Source organism: Fusarium sambucinum, chromosome III, assembly GCF_050947815.1.
Source record: "Fusarium sambucinum isolate potato_lamoka chromosome III, whole genome shotgun sequence".
Classification (NCBI taxonomy): Eukaryota; Fungi; Ascomycota; class Sordariomycetes; order Hypocreales; family Nectriaceae; genus Fusarium; species Fusarium sambucinum.
Genome location: NC_139292.1, coordinates 2,930,190 through 2,949,315, shown reverse-complemented (window position 1 = coordinate 2,949,315; position 19,126 = coordinate 2,930,190). Strand labels below are relative to the sequence as shown.

The following is a 19,126-nucleotide window of genomic DNA, read 5'->3' as shown; positions in this document are numbered from 1 at the left end:
GCGCCCGGGCAGAATGAGCTAAAACTTTTACAGGCTCAAGACTCGAGTTACAGCGCTAGGGTCCACTGGATTTAATGATGTAGTGCAGGTCTCGCTCATTGCAACAGCACAGTCACTGCCTGTCCATTAGCCGCTGTCTTTGATGAAAATCTACGTCATGTTAATTATTTTTCTTCCTCGATCGTATGGAGTATGTTGAATTCAACCTCCATTTGGGTTGACTATTTATTCCTCTTTTCATACACGAATTTCATCCGTAAACTCATCAAACCATATATATCTAACACTTTTCCCAGCTGGCTCCTCTTAAGAGGTAGCAAATGTCTCAATAAACTTGGCGAGCTTCTCAGCTCCCTCAAGAGTAATGGAGTTGTAGCTGCTGGCGCGGATACCACCAACACTGCGGTGGCCTTTGAGACCGGTGAGGCCTTGAGCAGTGGCTTCCTTAAGGAAGGCCTTTTCAGTGGCGTCGATATCACCGTTCTTGGTAACGCGGAAGCAGATGTTCATCCTTGAACGGGCAGACTTGTCAGGGACAATTCTGTAGATGTCAGGATGAGCCTCAAGAGCACTGTAGATGAGCTCGGCCTTCTTGGCAGACACAGCCTCTTGTCCCTCGACCTTGTTGTAGGTCTTGATAGACTTCTTGAGGACCTGGCCGGCGATGTAGACGCTATCTTTTGTCAGCAACTTTGTGCCAAGCCTGCTTTGGAAATTACTTACTCGAAGATGCTGAGGGTGTTGTAAAGACTGTTGTTCTTGGCGATGGTCTCGTAAGAGAAGATGATAGGAGGGATAGGAAGGCCAAGCTTTCGGAGCAGCGAGGCAGAAGGTTGAGGAGTCTTGGGAGGGAGAAGGCTCTTCTTGATAATCACAACAGTGATACCGGTAGAGCCAAGATTCTTCTGTGCGCCGAAGAAGATGACAGAGAAGTTTTGCACAGGGATTCTCCTTGAGAGAATGTTGGAAGACATATCGGCCACAACAATAGGACCTTCGCCATCAGGGCCAGGGGCCAGAGACTGGGGGAAAGCAGGGAATTCGACACCATCGACAGTCTCGTTATCACAGTAGTAGACGAGAGCAGCATCCTTGGAGAGGTTCCAGGTGCCCTCCTCGGGGATCTTGCCATACTTGCCGTCATTGATTTGACGGGCATCAGCAACGATGTTGACATGCTCGGGGCCAAGCAGTCGCTTAGCCTCCTCAGAAGCCTTTTGCGACCAGCCGCCGGTGACAATGTAGTCAGTCTTGAGCTCCTTCTCGACAGCGTTTCTGAGTTCCTGCTCAACACGAGGGTCATCCTCAGGAGCCTTGAGGTTGGCGACGATCTGAGCCTTCTTCTTGGTCACCCATGCGCCAACAAGGTTGTACATGGTAGCGGAGAACTCTCCAGTACCACCGCCCTGCATGAAAAGAACCTCGTAGTCCTCAGGAATGTCAATGTAAGAAGCGAGATCAGCCTTAGCCTCGTTGATGATGTTGGTAGCCAACTCTGAGCGATGAGAATGCTCAGCAATTCCCAATCCGGTGTCCTGGAAATTGACGAGAGCCTGGGCGGACGTCTCGAGAACGTCTGTGGGCAGCAGGGCTGGGCCAGCGCCGAAGTACGTGATATCAGATCTGGAAGGCATGATGGTGTTGGATGCGGTTCGAGGTGAAGAGTGTGAATATGCTAAAGAGTAAAAAAATTGGAGTTGTCTAAAAGTCGCAAATATGTAAGTCGTAGTGAGTCATCCAATAGAAATGCCCAGCAAGAAGGGATCCGATATTCAACGTATGACTCTAGAAGTTGTATCTCGGTATGACAAGAAGATAACGCGGAAATGAGTGATAATTGATAACTATCTGTCAGAAGTTTTCAGCAATCAATTCTGCATTCGTCAATGGCTTAGCAAGCGTGAACCGTGATGGCTTTTAAGTGCAGATTTTATTCGTCGATATTATAGCAAAATACCCAAGTTATCAATCACCAACTACAATACTAGCTCCGCATCAAATGTCGACTAGTGAACCTAATAGTGCAGATCTTTCTCTCATCAACCTACGAAAACTGAAGAGAGTTTTATGTTTGTTCCTATAGAAAGGATACAGATACCCTGTAGTATATATACTGTCCGATTTCTTCTATACATGCACACATGTTTTAAGAAAACGTTGGTTGTATGTATTGCTCAACGTTAAACACAAATTCTCAACAACTTTAATTGTAGCTTTTTATACGGATACGTCCGCTTATTTTATAGTTCAAATTGATAGCAGCAAACGGCCGAGTGTTTACTCGCCATTCTTCGCCTAAACAATATCCAATAATAAGAAATGACAAAAGCTCTGGGAATTCGTTTAAGAGACTCCGGCAAGGGTCTTTCTCGCCAGATTAAAGAATGAAGTACTTTGTTGATATGGTGTCGAGGCAAGAAACAGGTATGCTTGACTCTTTCACGCAAATACTAGACGAACACATAGTTAACAAAATAGGCTAAAAAGTGCACCGATTGCGGGATATCAAAGTGTTATACAGGAATTTTTTTTGGATCACAATTTCTCTCCTTCCTGGCTAAATGAATGTTCCATGTTCAATCAGTGTCTTATTCTTGCTGGCCCTTGTGAGATCATTTTTCCATGATAGGATGCCATCATGGAAGCTATCTATTTCAGCAGGCGGTGTGGCGGGGTTTCCGCGGCAGAATACGTATGTGGCAGCAGGAAGGTACGACCAGGCTACGAAGCTTGAGCTGCCTGGCTAAGGTAGGCACGCATGCTGCGCGGGTACACCTCAACTCTACCTGCCTTACTATCTCCAACCTCGACTATTAATCCCAGCAAAGCTCACCACCACAACCCCGCCCCGAATAACGCCCTTAACAAAATTACTCGAGTAGCTCAGATTCATCATGTTTCGAAACAACTACGATAACGATTCCGTCACCTTGTACGTCACCAAGCTCCCTCACCACATCCACCAAGCTAACTATTCCCAGCTCGCCCCAGGGCCGGATATTCCAGATCGAGTATGCTGCAGAGGCAGTGAAGCAGGGCTCTGTTGTTGTCGGTATTGCTAGCAAGACTCACGCCGTTCTGTGCGCTGTAAAGGTATTGCCCGTTCTCCCTCCCGCTCTTGCCCAATGCATAAGGTCCAGAGTGAATGGTCTCTGACTCTATCTCAACAGCGAAACGCCGAGGAACTCTCATCATACCAGAAGAAACTCTTCACCGTCGACGAACATGCCGGTATCGCAATCGCTGGCCTTACCTCCGATGCCCGTGTCCTTTCCAACTTCATGAAGCAGCAGTGCCTAGGCCACCGACTCACCTATGGCCGTGCCATCCCCCTCCGATCCCTCGTCGACATGATTGGCGAGAAGGCCCAGATGAACACCCAGATGTACGGCAAGCGACCATACGGCGTTGGTCTCCTGGTTGCCGGTGTTGATGAGCGTGGTCCTCACCTGTTCGAGTTCCAGCCCTCAGGCATGACAGAGGAGATGCTTGCTTTTGCCATTGGCGCACGAAGCCAAATGGCCCGAACGTACCTTGAGCGCAACATTGAATCCTTTGCCGATTGCTCGAAAGAAGAGCTGATTCAGCATGGTCTCAAGGCCTTGAAAGAAAGTCTGGTCCAGGACAAGGAGCTTTCAGTAGAGAACACATCCGTCGGCGTGGTGGGCATCAACATAGTGGATGGCAGGAAGAAGGTCGAGCCATTCAAACTGTACGATGGACACTCAGTGCAGCCCTGGATTGAGAGTGTTGGCGAGAGCCAAGGTGGTGCGGAAGAAGGCGAGGGAGAGGGTATGGATGTTGACAACTAAACTTGGCACAAATTATGGTGCGACATACGGCGTCGGTATAGATCATGTAGTATTATGCGCTGCAGAAGCAGCTTTTCATGAATCTTAATCATTCGAGATCAAAGCAAGCGTCGTGGCAGGCGAGTTGGATAACAACCGACAGACTTTATACCAAGAAGCTTAAGCTATGTAAAGTGGTACATTGACATCTTATGGCTACCTACGTATATTGGGGACCAAGATTCCTTAGTTTTTTTCTGTCACATAACTTCGATATACCGGTTTATCTGGCTTGTCTATCGGGGTCATCGTGTCGTCTATTCATGAGCACCAGTCTATCCTATCCTAGAAATGCAGGTTGAATTACCATCCGTATAGCACCATAAAAACACCAAACCATCTCCAAAATGCAATTCTAAACCGGGACCGAACCCAGCGTCTTAGATAGTTTACTGGCTACCCCATTGGAGTTGATAGATGGCATCCGAAACCTTGTAGTCGCGGAGAGCCTTGATTGCGCCTTCAGGGGTATCGGCATTGACCAAGATGTTCTTGTTGGCGGGCTTCACAAAGCCCTGTTCGGCAGCACGATCCATCCACTGGACGATACCGTCCCAGTAGCCCTCAATGTTAAGTAGAACAATGCCACGGTTGTGGATTCCAAGCTGGTTCCAAGTAGTTGTCTCGAAGATCTCCTCCATAGTACCAAATCCACCGCTCAATCCGATGAAGCCACTTCCGGGACCACCAGCGAAGACCTCCTCGGCCATGAGCTTCTTTCGAGTGTGCATGTCCTTGACGACCGTTGTGCGACCGTAGACAGACTCCTCAGGCACAATGTGGTTGTGCTCGTTGACAGTTCCATAGGTGCCGTCTCGTTCATACTTGACCAAGGCCTCAGGGATGATGCCATGAACAGAGTCAGGACCATTGATGGCACAAAGGCTCTTCGCCACCTCGCCCATAAGTCCAACAGTTCCACCTCCGTAAACTATCGTCACTTGTTAGTATTTTGAGTCATTCTGGGGGCATATCCGGGAGGCGGCGGTTGGCGGCCCGCGATAATGTTCGGGTTCTCGGCGGTCCGCCTTGGGGAATGCAAGTGACTCACCTAAGTCAATGTTGTTCTCAGCCATGGCCTTTCCAAGTGCGCGAGCAGCTTCAATATGAGCAGGACTCGCGCCGGGAGCAGAACCACAGTAGACGCAAATCTTTGTTCGAGATTGTCCGTTTGATGTGTTTTGCGAGGCAACGGCGGCCTGCGACGGGATTGTGCTATCGGCAGTCATGATGTACTGGTTTGCTGGATTTTTGCTGATAATAAAGGCTGTTCAAGTGCTATCCTCAACCAAGGATGTTGTTCTTCAAAAGATACCAAGATGAAGTTTAGGATATATTTGTTTAAAATAGGGAGGGTTTGACTTGATATGAGAGTGACAGTTCTGGCGGAGGCGGTCTTGTCTCGGTAAGTGAGCACTAAGTAGGTACCTACTTAATGTGGCAATGGGGCAAGAAACTTGTTGACGAATGTTCCAGATGAGTCAAAGGTTTAAGCATCAATTTCGGAGCTGACTCAAGAGACAAGTTGACAAAAAGAGTCACAAAGCAGAGGGTTTATATAGAGGAACTGTCGGAATAGCCTAGCGGTTAGTTGACAAACATGGACAGCCCAATACAAGCCTGCGTTATGAATGCCCAGGCCGCCTATTGGCTTGTTCACACCTGATCATCCATGAAGGGAGCCACGTCTTCGAGTAGGTAAACGGCTTGCGGCCGTGCTTCATGCATGGGGGCATTTCATGTAAGTCGTGCCACTACATACAAACAAGCAGCGGCGATTGCCACGAGTTACGTTACTGGACAATAGCATATGGATGGTTCATCGAGGTCAGCTGGACACATGAGGCGTGTTCCTCGGTTACTAGTCTAGGGCGATCCCTACTAAGGTTTGGCATGATCTCGCATTGTGAATGGAACAATGTCTCGTTTCGAGCATCATCGAGGCGTCGAATGGCGGGCATTTATGCCAGTAATCAATCCTCTGGCAGGTTGGTAGGCATGGGGTTGGGGCTGATCTTCCAAGCCATCCATTATGATCTTAACTCACTTTTAGTGGATGTAGGCCATCAAAACGTGGTCAATCTCCGAGCCGATAGTAGATAACCAACCTAACGGTCAGAGTGGAGGGCACAGGGGTACGTGTTCTGGTGGCCAACCGCTATTCGTGGGTGCTCGCAGCGGGCATGGACGTCAATGTCAACTGGCGAGGGGATTTATCCGACCGGGGATCTTCCCAAGCAATCAATCTGAACTTGGACCAACCAAACACATCTCGCATTAGGTGCAACATCTAACAACCTTGACTTCAGTACCAAGGTAGTGTTTCGCAGGGCTTTTCTAAACCCATTGCACTACGTCTGTTACTCTCCGTTTCTCTACAGAGCTAGAAACAGACACCATGGCTGAAGCACAGGTCTTGCCTCGTGGCCAAGGCGAGCAGCGAGAGGGAGGCGGAGGCGGAGGCAGAAGTGTAAGTGATCGCGAACCATAGCACAAACATCCTGATTCCAAGCGATTTACTGACCCGGTTCTGCATACAGGGCTTCAGCTTCAACAAGCTCCTTCTTGGTGGTGCCATCTACTTTGGTCTCAATGCGGCTATGAACTTTGCCTTGAAGAAGGACCAGAAGGGAGTAACCATCACCAACCCCGAGACTGGCGAGGCTATTAAAGTTCCTGGTAACGTCGAGGGCATCCCCCCTTTCGAACTTCGACCAAAGGAGATCGACGTGACCGCGATATATCGAAGCATCCCCAAGAACATCGCGCCTATCTGGCCTCAAGACAGCCACGTCGATATCACCGTCACCCTCTCGCAGTCCTTCAACCCAGTTCCCATCTCGTCCGTCCCCGAGGAATATCTCGTGCTCCAGGAAAAGGAATTCCACCTTAGCAACAAGTCTGACAAGCGAACGATCGAGACCAAGTTTACTGTCCCGCCCGCTGTTCAGCACAACGGCACTCTTTGGGGACACTTCTACGTCGGTCTCCCTGGAAGCAACCTCGACCCCAAGGAGCCCGGATATGATACTTCCAAGGCGTACTACTTTACTTGGCCATTGACTCAGTATCTTCCCAAGAAAAAGGTTGCCAAGACCCGAAACCTGCTGGAGGATACGTCCAAACAAGAGGAGGAACCCGAGGAAGAGGAGCCAGCCGGACCTATCATTGCCAACTACTACCACCCCAACGCCAGCTTCTCTTTCATTCCTGATATGGGTGTCAAGGACTTTGCCACGATATCTGGTCAAATGCGACAATATGTACGACTTGAGGCTACTGGCGCCCGAGATGGTTCAGGCCAACACGCCTGGTACTGTAGGTAACCGCAGCCGCAAGAAACGCACACAACTGACTCGCATAGATCCTGTTCTCTTTGTCAACAATTTCTGGCAATTGACAAACCAGATGACCCTTCTTAACGATACCGTCAAGGAGCTTCCTCTCCGCATTGATCTCAACAACCTGGCTAGCTGGCAGTTCCAAATCATGGCTACCCTTGAGTACAATTCCAAGGAGGCTGCTAAACAAGCTGCGTTTGGTAGTTCGCTCCCTGGCGGTGGTGACGGCACAGAAATAGAGATGATCAAGGAAGTTTTTCTTGACTCTAACCCCATCTTGCTCGGTGTCACCATTGTGGTCAGCATTCTGCACATGATTCTCGAGACGCTCGCTTTTGGATCCGACATTGCCCACTATCGTAAGAAGAAGGACAATGTTGGTATCTCGGTCCGCTCCATCTTGGCCAATGTCTTTATGCAAGCTGTCATCTTTTTGTATCTCCTTGACAACTCGCAGAACACCAGCTGGATGATCCTAGGATCCCAGGTGGTAGGCATAGTTATTGAGTTCTGGAAGATCACCACCATCGTTAACGTTCGCGTCCGTCCTGGCGCACCTGGATCACTTCTCCCCTACACTATCGCGTTCGAGGACAAGCAGAAATTGACGGAGACCGAGGAGAAGACCAAGGAATACGATGAGATTGCCTTCAAGTACATGTACATTGCTGGAGTTCCTCTCCTGATTGCATATGGCATCTACTCGCTCTACTACGATTCCCACAAGTCGTGGTACTCTTACATCATCACAACCCTTGTAGGATCTGTCTACGCCTACGGATTCCTCATGATGGTTCCTTCGCTGTACATCAACTATCGCCTGAAGAGTGTTGCTCACATGCCCGCCAAGGCCATGATGTACAAGTTTCTCAACACCTTTATTGATGATTTGTTCGCCTTTACCATCAAGATGCCCTTCCTACATCGCCTGGCAACTCTTCGCGACGATGTGATTTTCTTCGTGTATCTGTACCAGCGGTGGGCCTACCGCATTGACTACACCCGTGTCAACGAGTTCGGCCAGGGTGGTGAAGATGAGGCTATCGACGACAAGAAAGCAAAGGATGAGGCCAAGGACAAACTGGTTGAGGATGTCAAGACCGAAGCCAAGACTACTGGCTCGGATACCGGCAATGCCAAGAAGCGGAAGTGAATCTAAGATAGCAGCAAAAAGCGAAGGGGATTGTCTCCTGGATCTCGTGGTCAGTGGACAACTGGACACCCAGGTTTGGTTTCGAAAGGGGTTTCTCCTTATAGCTAGCTGTACTTTAATTGGGCATTATTAGTCTAGATGCAAACAAGACTTTTTTTTTTATGTCGTTTGGAGAACAGAGATTATGACTGGAAACCCCATCTAGTTGTTTATGCAAACAAAAGAGGCACAAACCTCAGGTTTGGTAATAATGTTAGATTTGATTTCCTAGCCCTATGAACGTTTAATTTGACCTGTCTTTACGAGTTTACGAATAGTAGTGAGGTATTAGGTTCCAGGTGTGCCCGTCCACTATCCGTATAGCAGCAGGGACCCGCTAATTCCCGGCCCACTGAGCAGCGGCGTCATAGCGGACGAATTGCAGGGTCCTTAGTGCCGTTTCTCAACTGTAAACGGTATTCCGTCATTCCGTCTGGCTGCGGAGCTCAAGCCTCAGCTCAGCTTCTATTTGATTCAAAGTGTGTATCAAAGTGGCCGTTTCATACCTGGAGAAAGTGGCCACCTTTTGCGTCGTATCTACATGTGAAACACAAATTCCAAATCCCCTGCAGTCTTTCTCTTCCCTCTCTAGTCCTTGTCCTTGCTGTCGAAGCCTCCCTGGACTCTTCAACTGACGGTCTGAACAATCGGCCCCGGTAATTCTTTGGCTGCACAGCCTCATCTTGACGAGAAACACCTTGACAATACGGGAAAGGACCCTGAAACCAATTGCTACATACATCATATTACGTACCTACCATTTGCTCAGCCTCATGCCTTCGGTTGCTTGATGTACATCAACAAAAGTTCGAGTAAATAAATAGGACAGCACAGCCCAGTCCTCAGCTTATTCCGCCCTACCTTGCCCTGCTTCAGCTTGGGTCCCTTGTTACCTACCTACGGCGTCTTCTTCATCAGATCAATTCTCTCGAGCCGGGGAGACCGGTTCGAGTCGACGAAACCTCATGCGCCGCCCCCAATCGCTTCTGTCCCTCGCCCCGCGACGACGACGGTGATCGAGGTCTTTTACTTGACTCTCACCTCTCCTCTACAGACACGAACTATACCTGACTACGACTCTACGAGCTTACGTTATCCGCCCTCGGTGCAACCCCGCGATCTCTCTGTCGGCCAACCCTCGAGGGAAATCGCAACACTATCCTCGAAACCGAACCATGAGCAGCCTCGACACAGTCGGGTCATTGCTTGCGGCCATTGCGAACCTCCTCGCCCAAGGATTGCGCATCCTCAGTTTGGCTGACAAGAGTCATTGGGGACCTGACGAGCACGAGCTAGTTCACGCTCTCGCTTCCGCACTGGACGAGGCCAAGAAGGATTTCCAGGAGCTGGCACCCTTGGTCAATGGACAGATATACTACGAGACCGACAGGAAGCGTATGTCAAAAGCAAAACTCTACGAGTCGCCCAACGAGAGCGGCATTTGGAAGGAAGATTTGTGCTAACTTCCTGTTTAGATGAATCTCTTGAAGAGTTGAGAACGTTAAAAACTCAATTCACTTCTCACATAGAACAGATAAAGGATTGGAGCCGTTCTGGTGGTCCAATCAACCCAGTATGGGTACGCGAGACACATACTTTACAACGAAAGCTACACAGAACGCAATGTCGAGCGGCAAGACGAATACACACCTCAGAAAAGGAATCGTCTTCGAGATGTTTGGGCGCATTCCTTATTTATCGACAACAACGCAAGTGGGCAATGGATAAAACCGTACCGGACGAGCTCGAGTATTCACGGAGATACCGGGAGGAATTGCGCCTCTGCAACGCCATTGGGTCGTTTAGGCGATTCGGCGATCGAGATATTGCCTTTGTGTGCGACTACTGTGACGGTCACATAGTATGGGAGGATATTGAAAACATGCCTTCTATACGAACGTTTCAAGAAGCTGCGGCGTCTCCGATTCTCACATTATCGCCAACCCCCGATAACCCACATTGGCAGGCGACAGGTTTCAGTCAATCTGGGCATCAGGAAAAGCAGGTTGTCTTTGCGCCGGTCGCCATCGCAAATCATATAGCGCCACAGCACCGCGACTGGTTAGCCGGCCTACTGTGCCCATATTGCGAAACAGAATCAACGGTGCCTCAGGAGCAGTACGATGACGAGGATGCGTACCGGCCGGATCTGGGATATGAAGATATGGATGCGTACCGGGAGCATCTCGAGTGGCAGCATACGGTGACAGCGCCAACATCGCAAGCACAGGCGGCTACAGATAACTGCATAGTCATGTAGTGAGGATTGGACAGACGGTACCAGAATTGGCAACCGAAAATTGGTGTTATTTGGTTTCATGGGTGGTTTGGGTAGAACAGACGGCATTTGGAGTTTGGAGTAACATACAGGCCTACGTAGGACAGCATAGTATGGAGCGATTGAGGTTATGATTCATAAAAGATTCGCCAAAGGGCAAATGGATATTTAGACGAGTTGACTTGTCACAATTCATCACATAGCATTAAGTACCCTGGCCCTCCCTTTATATGGAACATGCTGAAACTCGTTCAACATACGCTTGGAACGATTACCAGAGCCTTAATCAAGTAAATGAAGATGGTTTTATACCATGTAGGCAGATACAGATATTAGGCTTGTATAAACAGAACTAGCTCGCTTGCATTTCTTAAAAGAATCGCCAATACAGGAAGAAGATGATGATGAACCCAAGAGCGCCAAAGGGACCGTATTGCTTAAGAAGAAGCTCCCAGTTGATACGCACGGCAGCCCGACGGTACTTCTTACTGTCATCTCGCAGCCTCGAGCTAATCTCGCCCATGCGCTCCAGGTTATCTCCACGATACAGCAAATCCTCAATGTTCTTGGTCATGACCTTTGTAACATCGCGCAGCTCGTCGTTGAGCTTGTCGAGGTTAGCCGTGGCACGCGAGTCGGCGTATGTGGTTTTTGTCTTGGAGATAAAGGTGTCGAACTCCATAAAGGCGTACGGTCGCAGGGCAGGGTTGTGCACTTGGGAGGCTGGGTAGTTGGTGGTGAACTCGCGGGCCAGATCGGCGAGGTAGGTGAAGGCGAGCTTGCGAGGGTACGAAGGAGCACAGATGGCGAGGAAGACTATGTCCGATTCGATGAGATAGTGCAGCGTGTGGTTGGGCGTCTCAATGGAGGCTTGGGACTCGGAGTTGCGGGTGAGTTTGCGGAGGACTTGGCGCACATTCTGCTTGGTCTCTGTGAGGGTAGATTCGGTCTGTAGAAAAGTAGCTGTGAGTATGGAGCTTTGGTCGAGCTTGTAGAATAGGAGGGTGTACCTGTTCATCGTCGACCGAGGCGCAGAGCATAAGGCCTTGTAGAATGTCAGTATATAAGCTTGCGCTGCATAGGGAGAGGATATTTACCATCAAGCCTTGATATTTGCGTGGAGCTGATCATTTTTGCGCTTTGTTGTAAAGGGCAGAAGAATAGAAGAGTGTTGCGCTGGTTGTAGATGTGGTTCGTTTGGCTGTCTTGAAGACCTTCCGCTACCACTACGTGTCAAGAAGGCAGGCGATTAGAGGGATGACGTCGAAGCGGCACGAAACTGAGCCACGCCTAGGGAAGTACAAATTTAAATGGGAGCCTGGTTTTAAGAGTACTAAAGACCAATTCAGTCGTGAATATGGCTTGTTGGTTTTAACTTTACTCGGGTTCGTTATGTTCTGCACGTAACCACGGTTGAAGATCACAGTGGATCTGGGCACATGTTAGAGAGCGTTGTGCTGATAAGATAACAGAATCAACTTGGCATTCCGATTCAAGATGCTATTTTCCGATGGCCTACCATATCAACTTTGATGGGGGTCTTCTCAAAGTCTAATAGCTCTGTTTGCATATCAACATATTGGATAGTATAGATTATTTCAACTATTCTATCCCTTTTGAATTTAGTCACTGTCTTGAGTATATAATACTGCGAGTCGCATATATCCTCATACTGGCCTTTGTTGAAAGGCGTGACCAAACTTCTGCTTCACATTGAATAAAGAATACTCATTAAACATCAGTTCTGTTTCGAAAAGGGCTATGTTTTCCTCATATCTCATCTTCTTCGTCATCAAAGTCATCCTCTCTGCCCATTTCGTACAGAATCCTTCCTCCTTCACCTGCTCCAATATCTGTTTGCGCATCAAAGTAGGGTAGCACAATACCCTCCCTATCCTTGCGTTGCTTTTCTGTCAGGCCAAGGTTGAAGGTACTCTCAGGCTCTTCCTCTCCGTCACCAGTCTCACCACTATCCGTAGCTGTGGTAAACATAGGATGGTCTGTAAGCAAACACACCTTGCCCGGTAGAGCTGCTGTTGCTGAACCTTTGGGACTGAGAATGAACTTTTCAGATACGGTTCTTCCGCTTCGTCGTCGCAGTTCCATAAAGATGACGACTCCAGTGCTGTCTTCGTTTCTATCTTTGCCCTTCTCTCCCAGACCGACAAGCAGTCCCTCGCGATCTTCATTCAGACCCCATTCTGGCTCCTGGATACTTCGATTCCGAGCTTTTTGACGTTGGATCTCTTGATACAAACTCGAGAGTCTGAGGATGGCTGTGGCCAAATGACACAGGACGGTCAGAGGATGAGGCTCATACTCGCTGAATGATCGTGGTAGTGCAATAGGCACGTCATCATGATATGTGGCGACGATAGAGACAGCGGGTGTGATGATGCTTGACAAGAAGTTTGCAAGCGACTGCGGAGCCGCAGAAGCGAGAGCGTTGAGTGAGTCTATAATCACAACGGCCCCTTATGAGAGTTAGCAAAAAGAACTTGTCAAGTTGATGACTCTCCGACTTACTCTGAGTGGGCTTTCCCTTGTCTGCCAGAGGGTTAAACGTAGGATAATGGTTTAGCAAGTCCTTTCGAACCTCTTGGAGATCTCTTCCCGTAGCCTTTATGAAAACATCTGCATCTTGTGGTTTCTTGAGTGTCACCATCGACAAGAAGATGACTTGTGTCTTTGCGATCTGAGATGCTCGTGTCAGTCGCACTGATTGTTCTTGGTTGTGGGACAAACGTACTTTTGCTCGTGAGACAAATTCACGAAGGACTGGCCGCGCAGGCTGCTCGAGATTGTCGATCACGAGGGTAAGAGGACTTGCACCATCACGCAGGTTGAGGAGCTTTTGTAAGAGGAGTAGACTATGCGATCGAGCGTGGATATTTGATGTTGGCGCCATGGTAGTGTGGGCAGGCCACAGGTTCAACTGAACGCTGTGATAATAAAGATTTTAAGTTTGGTAAGTGCGAGTACCAGATCTTGTTCACTCTGTTACTGGGCATCAAAAACATAGAATTATGAGAATGAGTGGTTGAATTAGGGTGCCTGACTTTGCTTGGTAGATGTGATGCTAGATAGAAAGAATTCAGTGGGTCTTTTCGATTTGACAAACTCCAGTTAGGGGAACCCAACCAACAAGAAAAAATTAACTATAGAGATTTGTAGCTTATTTGTTTGAAGCTCTATTCAAGACACTCTCAGCGTAATTAAACTCGACTTGTGGCAGACGGCAATTGGCCTCTTTACAAGCGGGAAATAGAAGTTAAGCATATGAGCTTTAGGGTATAAAATCAAATAGCACAAGAGTCTGGTCTAAATAACATAAAGTGACTAACTAATTTCGTCCCTATGCTATTTGTGGTTGGGCATCTTTGCACGGATGGAGGTCACCATTTTCGCCACCAACACCATCAACGTCTTCACACCATTCAGGATCGCAACACAACAAAAAAGTCTACACAACCAGCAAAAGATGTCGCGCTTGATGGCGCCTGTTACTGCGTAATCTGGGAATCGAACCCAGGGCTCCCCGAGTCTAGGTTCTTGGACCGAATGGCAACGGAGAATTTTACCACTAAACCAATTACGCGGTTATTGTTTGTTGAAGTGAGACAACGTAGTCAAGGTTCAAGTTCTAGGTTCTGCAATTACAGACGGGCAGGCAGGGCATGAAACGAACTGCAATCTCTCTTATACCCTGAAGCCTATTGGTATACCAGACATGGTTGGTCGTTCTCACCAAGCGAAACGCGAAACAAATCATCCCTCCATCTTTGATGCTCCTTTTCTGCGCCCATGGTAAACGCATACACCCTTCCCGCCACCGACATGTTTCTCGTTCGCGGGACACATTGGACTGCTTGGCAGGTGTTCCGGGAGTTCGAATTCGAAAGTGGCCGGACCCTGGAAAGGGTTCCTTCGAACGGGTTGTTTGGGGATTCTTTCCCGCCACTCGGTAGTGTCAGGAGCATAACTTTTGTGATAGACTGTCTGCAGAGAGTGCCTCCTTGAAGAGGAGGTTTGGATGTCCACTTCTTCCACGTCTGCAGGAGCAACCGTCTCGGTGAAGAACGAACGTGGCCGACCATTCGCAGTGCCTTCAGTAAGCGGAGGTGTCTTGATGCGTCTTGCCTCCTGAACCAAGAGAAAAGTCAGTATCTTCTGGTTTTTAGGCATTGGTCTAACATACCCCTCCTGGATATGGACTATCGACACAGTTGACTCGTACTGTTCAAGTGTCAGAATGCACTCTTTCATTTCCAGGTACAAGCGTTACAGAGAACATACAAGATGCGGAGCTTGAACCTAGAGATGGAGGAGGAGTCTCACCTTTGAGTATCTCTCTTACAGAGCTAGTCACGCTGCTGTATGAATCGGCTGACTCCTTGCGGCCCCATGGTGGTCGTCCAAAGAACCTTCGACGCAACTTGGTTCTTGATACATCATCCTTGAACCAGGACCCTGTTTTTGTGATTTGATGCATGCTGGTGTAGTTCCTAGTACCGTCCATCGTTGAACAGTGGTGTTCGTGTTCGGGCATTGCTGAGTATGGCGTCGCCTACAAGAATCAGTTTCGCTCTTTATCCCTATTGCACTCAACTGACCTCTCTACGAATTTTGAATTTCAGCTTGGACCCGATACTCTTCTTTGCCTTTCCGTAGAGACTCTCAGAGCTAGATGATGTAGAAGGCGGGGTGTCTGTTGTTCGCGGTGGTAGCAAATTGTTCATTGGGGAAATCGAGTCCGTACTTTCCCATTCCAAGCTTGGGGAGATTGAGCTGAAGTCTTGAATCTGATCTGAGAAGCGAATGACGCTGGGCTGCTGTAGTGAAAAGACGTGCGCCGACTCGGATACAAAGGGACTGGAAGGTGGTCTTGGCTGTGGTGGCTCAAAGCCTTGGAAGTTGGGTGGCGCTGATAGCGATGTCAAAGGAGAACCAAGTGACATGTCTCGGACGTCAGATTCACTGGCAGATTTTGTCGAGCGATTTCTCCATTTGAAGAAACCCTTACTTGAATAGCTCTTTCTTGAAATCATAACCTGGCGCTCTGCCCAGTAACCCTGTGGGAACCAGACCTACTCGAACCCATCGCGAGGAGGTCTTGGAGGGTCAGCGCCGAACCCTGAGGACTCGACAGATTGTCGATTGAGAGGACGAAGCGTAGTACCCCCTGAAGTCAACGGAGACGAGAATACATTCTCTGGCATCGAAGGTAGACTCGGCTGGTGTCTTATAGTATTATCATATTTGGGACCGGACGCAAAAAGCGAAGGCGGAGCGAGGGAGGGGGACGCCTGCGTTCCCAACGGAACATTGAAATAGCTAGAGCGGTATTAGAATAAGCTACAACCGGCAGCATGAATAAAAAATACTTGGGCTCGTTCATATTATGGTAATTCGCTGGCAATACTGGATCTGAACGAGATGATATCGGCATGGCAAGGCTGGAGAGAGCACCCCTTGGAAAAGGTCATCCATCTGTTGAGAAAGACCGACTCAAGAGGACGGTGTTATGTGTTTGCAACAGACTTGGGTAAACAATCAGGTACGTGCATAAGAGTTAAAAGCAGGTGATAAGGGTAAAGAAGAAGCATAGGATGTTCTGTAGGAATGTCCAATTTTGTTTCAGGTAAACATAGGTGATTAGGTGTGTTGGTAGAAATAACGAAGATGGAATAATAGTGGAAAAGCTAGCTTCTGGCGAGTGCTGTTTCGAGTAAACACCACGATGTCCGTGGCCCCTTCCTTCCTTCCAACCCTTGGTATCACTGGCATGATAGCAATAGATATCCCCAACAACAGACTTCAAAGGTCTTTACACTACTAATGAAGGTAGAGCGTTTACTCATATGCATAGAACAATTATTGAAAGTAACCGCCAAGGGATCTTTTATAAAATCGGTATCGAGGTAGGCTTCTAGTCTCCAACAGACTCAAATCTAACTCAACTCAATGTCGAACCAGCTTACAAACATTTTAATACGCCGTACGCCATATATGCACCCATTCATTAGAAACGCCATTCATCAACTCCATTAGTCGATGAGCATGGTATCATCACCATCCAGCGTTGGGCCTGTCTGCTCGATGGGAACACCACGACCTCGTCCGGCCAACAGCTCTCTCCTCACCTCAGGTCCAATAGCAGCGTGGCCGTGTGTCAGAAGAAGATCAAGTAGGGCCTCACGCTGGTCTTCTGTCACATCTCCCTTGTAACGCTGGGCGAAGGCAAGCAAACACTGATGCCAGATAACGGGCAACTTGGTCTTGGCATCACCCTCGTTGATACCTGACATGGTGTCGCCGGCCTTGACTGAAGCGGGGTCGACACTTCGGAATCGCAGGAAGTGGAATACCAGAGCATCAATGACCTGGAACGGGAGCGCATACTTCTTCTCAAGAAGGGCCTTGATGAAGATGTTGGTGGCACCTCCACCCTCGGTACCGTGCGACGCCTCCTGGGCAGCGATATCACACAGACCCTTCAAAGCAGCGGCAGAGTGAAGGACAGGGATCGAAACTCTCACCAAGGCAGCGGAGATGATATGGGCTTCTCGAAGTGTGCATGTTCCGCTGCCAACGAGAGGGAAAAGGAAACCCTTAAAGAAAGCAGCAGGCTTGTAAAGAGCTTTCTTGAGCGAGTTGAACAAGTGAACGTTAAGCTTCTTGGTTTCGTAGATTTCCTCACGGACACGGTCGAGAATGACCATCTCCATAAATCGCTGGGCCACTTGAGGCTTGCTTGAAATGAAGATTCTTGTCATTTGATAGCAGGCGTTGGTCGACCAGCTCTCGGGTTGGGTGATGTTGACCAGAGCTTCCCAGTTCGGCACTGTTGGCATGATTTTCGCAGGCTTTGGCAAGGGACCGGACTTGTATCGCGCAAGGATTTGACCAACCCTGAAATTGTTAGCTTCTGTCAATCCACAGCAAATAACGGCTTAGCTTACTTGGTGTACACATCGACAACCTTTTCGGGCAGCTCAAACTCTTCTTCGTCGGGGGGCCCCAGGTTGTTCTCACGTCGCTCCTGCGCCGCCTCGTGGGCAGCAATCTTCTCCAGAATCAGATCTGCAAGGTTGACGCTCTCGCCCTGCTCTTCTCCTGTGGGCTTGAGATCCCATCCGTGCTTGAGCAAATCGTCATCCTCCTCGTCGGGCATGAACTTTCGGTACATGTCAAGGTCATTGGGATCAACCTCGATCTCCTCAACAACCTCGTCATCGTCGCCCCAAGCCTCGTCGTCGTCGTAGACCTTATTTTCCTCCTCAGCCTCGTCGCCAAATCGCGAGTCGTAACCAAAGTTGTCGATATTGGGCTTAGCAGCGACAGGCTTTCCGGCATTCTCCTCCTCGGCCAGCTCGCGACCTATGCGCAAAATTGTTCGAGAGGCGCGGTCGTCGACAAAGCTTTCCCCCTCATCATCGTTACCCTTTGATCGCTTCTTGGAAGGCTTATTCTTTAGAATACCAGTAGCAGTGATGTCGTCCTCCAAGGGGTTATGTCGACGGGTCTGCCGCATGGCAGTAGGAGTAGTGGCCTTGGGCATTTTGGGCGTATTGAACTTGGAGATGTCACAATGTGGGCGGACCTGAAGTCGCAATTAGGTAGAATTTCAAAATTTTTGCCTTATCGATAAGGACCCCTCTTGCTTACCTTGGCCTAGTGTGTTCGCTCGGTCACCGCTTTCAGAACGACGACAACAACCACAAGAAGATTGACAATAGATCTTGACTGACAGTAAATGGATAGCATCCGCTTTAGTATGGAATTCAAGGCTGACCTCTGGAGTGGAGTCTTGGTACTTCGGTGCTTAATATTCGATCCAAGAGTGGTCTGTCTTTTCTGTGTGTTGAAGGAAGAAGAAGTAGGCTGCTGAGCAGGCCGCGCGAATCAAGTTGCCAAACTTCGAGGACCAACCCATCAGAAAAAAAATTGACGATAGATCAATTAAACTTAAATAGATCGATGGTCTCTGAATAGAGTACTTGTACCGGATTTCATATGAGAAGACTTCCTTAATACTCAATATCTACAAACCTGGCCAAATGTCCATTGTGGCTACAGGGTAAGCCAGGGCAATATTATAACCATAAGTTGACGGTGTACTCGTTTGTAAATCATGGATGAGACTGTCCTGGTAGGTAGGTGTGTAGTTGGTTATGAGTAATACCTCTTCTGTGACTATGTAACAAGTGTGGACGATGTATATAGTAGTAGGTAGGTAGGTATACTATATATATGCAATTCAGCCTTTTCGATTCTACTGTTCTAGATATTTTACAGTCAACTTGAGAATATAAAAGTTAAATTAATAACCCTTTCTTTTATATTCAATTCTATCCAATCATTGACTCATGTCTTAGGAACAATGATAGATTAATATGCCACATTGTGTGACCATATAAAATCCTAGGATCAGTCTACAGAAAATTATGACAAGCAGGCGTTA

At 48.4% G+C, this 19,126-nt stretch overlaps 10 protein-coding genes across 10 annotated transcripts; 3 read left to right on the top strand and 7 right to left on the bottom strand.

Moving 5' to 3' along the window:
- Nucleotides 1–306: 306 nt before the first annotated feature.
- FSST1_011152 (O-phospho-L-serine:2-oxoglutarate transaminase) lies at nucleotides 307–1,634 on the bottom strand (the record flags this gene model as incomplete). Its single annotated transcript, XM_083234255.1, has 2 exons — nucleotides 307–673; nucleotides 724–1,634. The coding sequence occupies 2 exons, from the start codon at nucleotides 1,632–1,634 to the stop codon at nucleotides 307–309; spliced, it is 1,278 nt and encodes a 425-aa protein (XP_083080848.1).
- Nucleotides 1,635–2,894: 1,260 nt separating this feature from the next.
- FSST1_011151 (proteasome core particle subunit alpha 6) lies at nucleotides 2,895–3,812 on the top strand (the record flags this gene model as incomplete). The annotated part of the gene is made up of 3 exons (XM_083234254.1): nucleotides 2,895–2,932; nucleotides 2,982–3,093; nucleotides 3,171–3,812. 3 exons carry the CDS (start codon nucleotides 2,895–2,897, stop codon nucleotides 3,810–3,812), a joined length of 792 nt encoding a protein of 263 aa, XP_083080847.1.
- Nucleotides 3,813–4,240: 428 nt separating this feature from the next.
- On the bottom strand, nucleotides 4,241–5,080 carry FSST1_011150 (LOG family protein; the record flags this gene model as incomplete). Its single annotated transcript, XM_083234253.1, has 2 exons — nucleotides 4,241–4,782; nucleotides 4,903–5,080. 2 exons carry the CDS (start codon nucleotides 5,078–5,080, stop codon nucleotides 4,241–4,243), a joined length of 720 nt encoding a protein of 239 aa, XP_083080846.1.
- A 1,169-nt stretch (nucleotides 5,081–6,249) lies between these two features.
- FSST1_011149 (CLPTM1L-like protein) lies at nucleotides 6,250–8,345 on the top strand (the record flags this gene model as incomplete). The annotated part of the gene is made up of 3 exons (XM_083234252.1): nucleotides 6,250–6,321; nucleotides 6,392–7,169; nucleotides 7,216–8,345. 3 exons carry the CDS (start codon nucleotides 6,250–6,252, stop codon nucleotides 8,343–8,345), a joined length of 1,980 nt encoding a protein of 659 aa, XP_083080845.1.
- A 1,214-nt stretch (nucleotides 8,346–9,559) lies between these two features.
- FSST1_011148 (uncharacterized protein) lies at nucleotides 9,560–10,644 on the top strand (the record flags this gene model as incomplete). The annotated part of the gene is made up of 2 exons (XM_083234251.1): nucleotides 9,560–9,779; nucleotides 9,860–10,644. The coding sequence occupies 2 exons, from the start codon at nucleotides 9,560–9,562 to the stop codon at nucleotides 10,642–10,644; spliced, it is 1,005 nt and encodes a 334-aa protein (XP_083080844.1).
- Nucleotides 10,645–11,032: 388 nt separating this feature from the next.
- On the bottom strand, nucleotides 11,033–11,793 carry FSST1_011147 (SNAP receptor SEC22; the record flags this gene model as incomplete). Its single annotated transcript, XM_083234250.1, has 3 exons — nucleotides 11,033–11,611; nucleotides 11,673–11,707; nucleotides 11,760–11,793. The coding sequence occupies 3 exons, from the start codon at nucleotides 11,791–11,793 to the stop codon at nucleotides 11,033–11,035; spliced, it is 648 nt and encodes a 215-aa protein (XP_083080843.1).
- A 639-nt stretch (nucleotides 11,794–12,432) lies between these two features.
- FSST1_011146 (Elongator subunit IKI1) lies at nucleotides 12,433–13,570 on the bottom strand (the record flags this gene model as incomplete). The annotated part of the gene is made up of 3 exons (XM_083234249.1): nucleotides 12,433–13,136; nucleotides 13,189–13,357; nucleotides 13,412–13,570. The coding sequence occupies 3 exons, from the start codon at nucleotides 13,568–13,570 to the stop codon at nucleotides 12,433–12,435; spliced, it is 1,032 nt and encodes a 343-aa protein (XP_083080842.1).
- An 860-nt stretch (nucleotides 13,571–14,430) lies between these two features.
- On the bottom strand, nucleotides 14,431–15,710 carry FSST1_011145 (uncharacterized protein; the record flags this gene model as incomplete). Its single annotated transcript, XM_083234248.1, has 4 exons — nucleotides 14,431–14,805; nucleotides 14,861–14,898; nucleotides 14,959–15,229; nucleotides 15,276–15,710. The coding sequence occupies 4 exons, from the start codon at nucleotides 15,708–15,710 to the stop codon at nucleotides 14,431–14,433; spliced, it is 1,119 nt and encodes a 372-aa protein (XP_083080841.1).
- Nucleotides 15,711–15,749: 39 nt separating this feature from the next.
- On the bottom strand, nucleotides 15,750–16,060 carry FSST1_011144 (uncharacterized protein; the record flags this gene model as incomplete). The annotated part of the gene is made up of 2 exons (XM_083234247.1): nucleotides 15,750–15,996; nucleotides 16,047–16,060. 2 exons carry the CDS (start codon nucleotides 16,058–16,060, stop codon nucleotides 15,750–15,752), a joined length of 261 nt encoding a protein of 86 aa, XP_083080840.1.
- Nucleotides 16,061–16,709: 649 nt separating this feature from the next.
- FSST1_011143 (snoRNA-binding rRNA-processing protein ENP1) lies at nucleotides 16,710–18,223 on the bottom strand (the record flags this gene model as incomplete). The annotated part of the gene is made up of 2 exons (XM_083234246.1): nucleotides 16,710–17,574; nucleotides 17,625–18,223. The coding sequence occupies 2 exons, from the start codon at nucleotides 18,221–18,223 to the stop codon at nucleotides 16,710–16,712; spliced, it is 1,464 nt and encodes a 487-aa protein (XP_083080839.1).
- Between the last annotated feature and the right edge of the window lie 903 nt (nucleotides 18,224–19,126).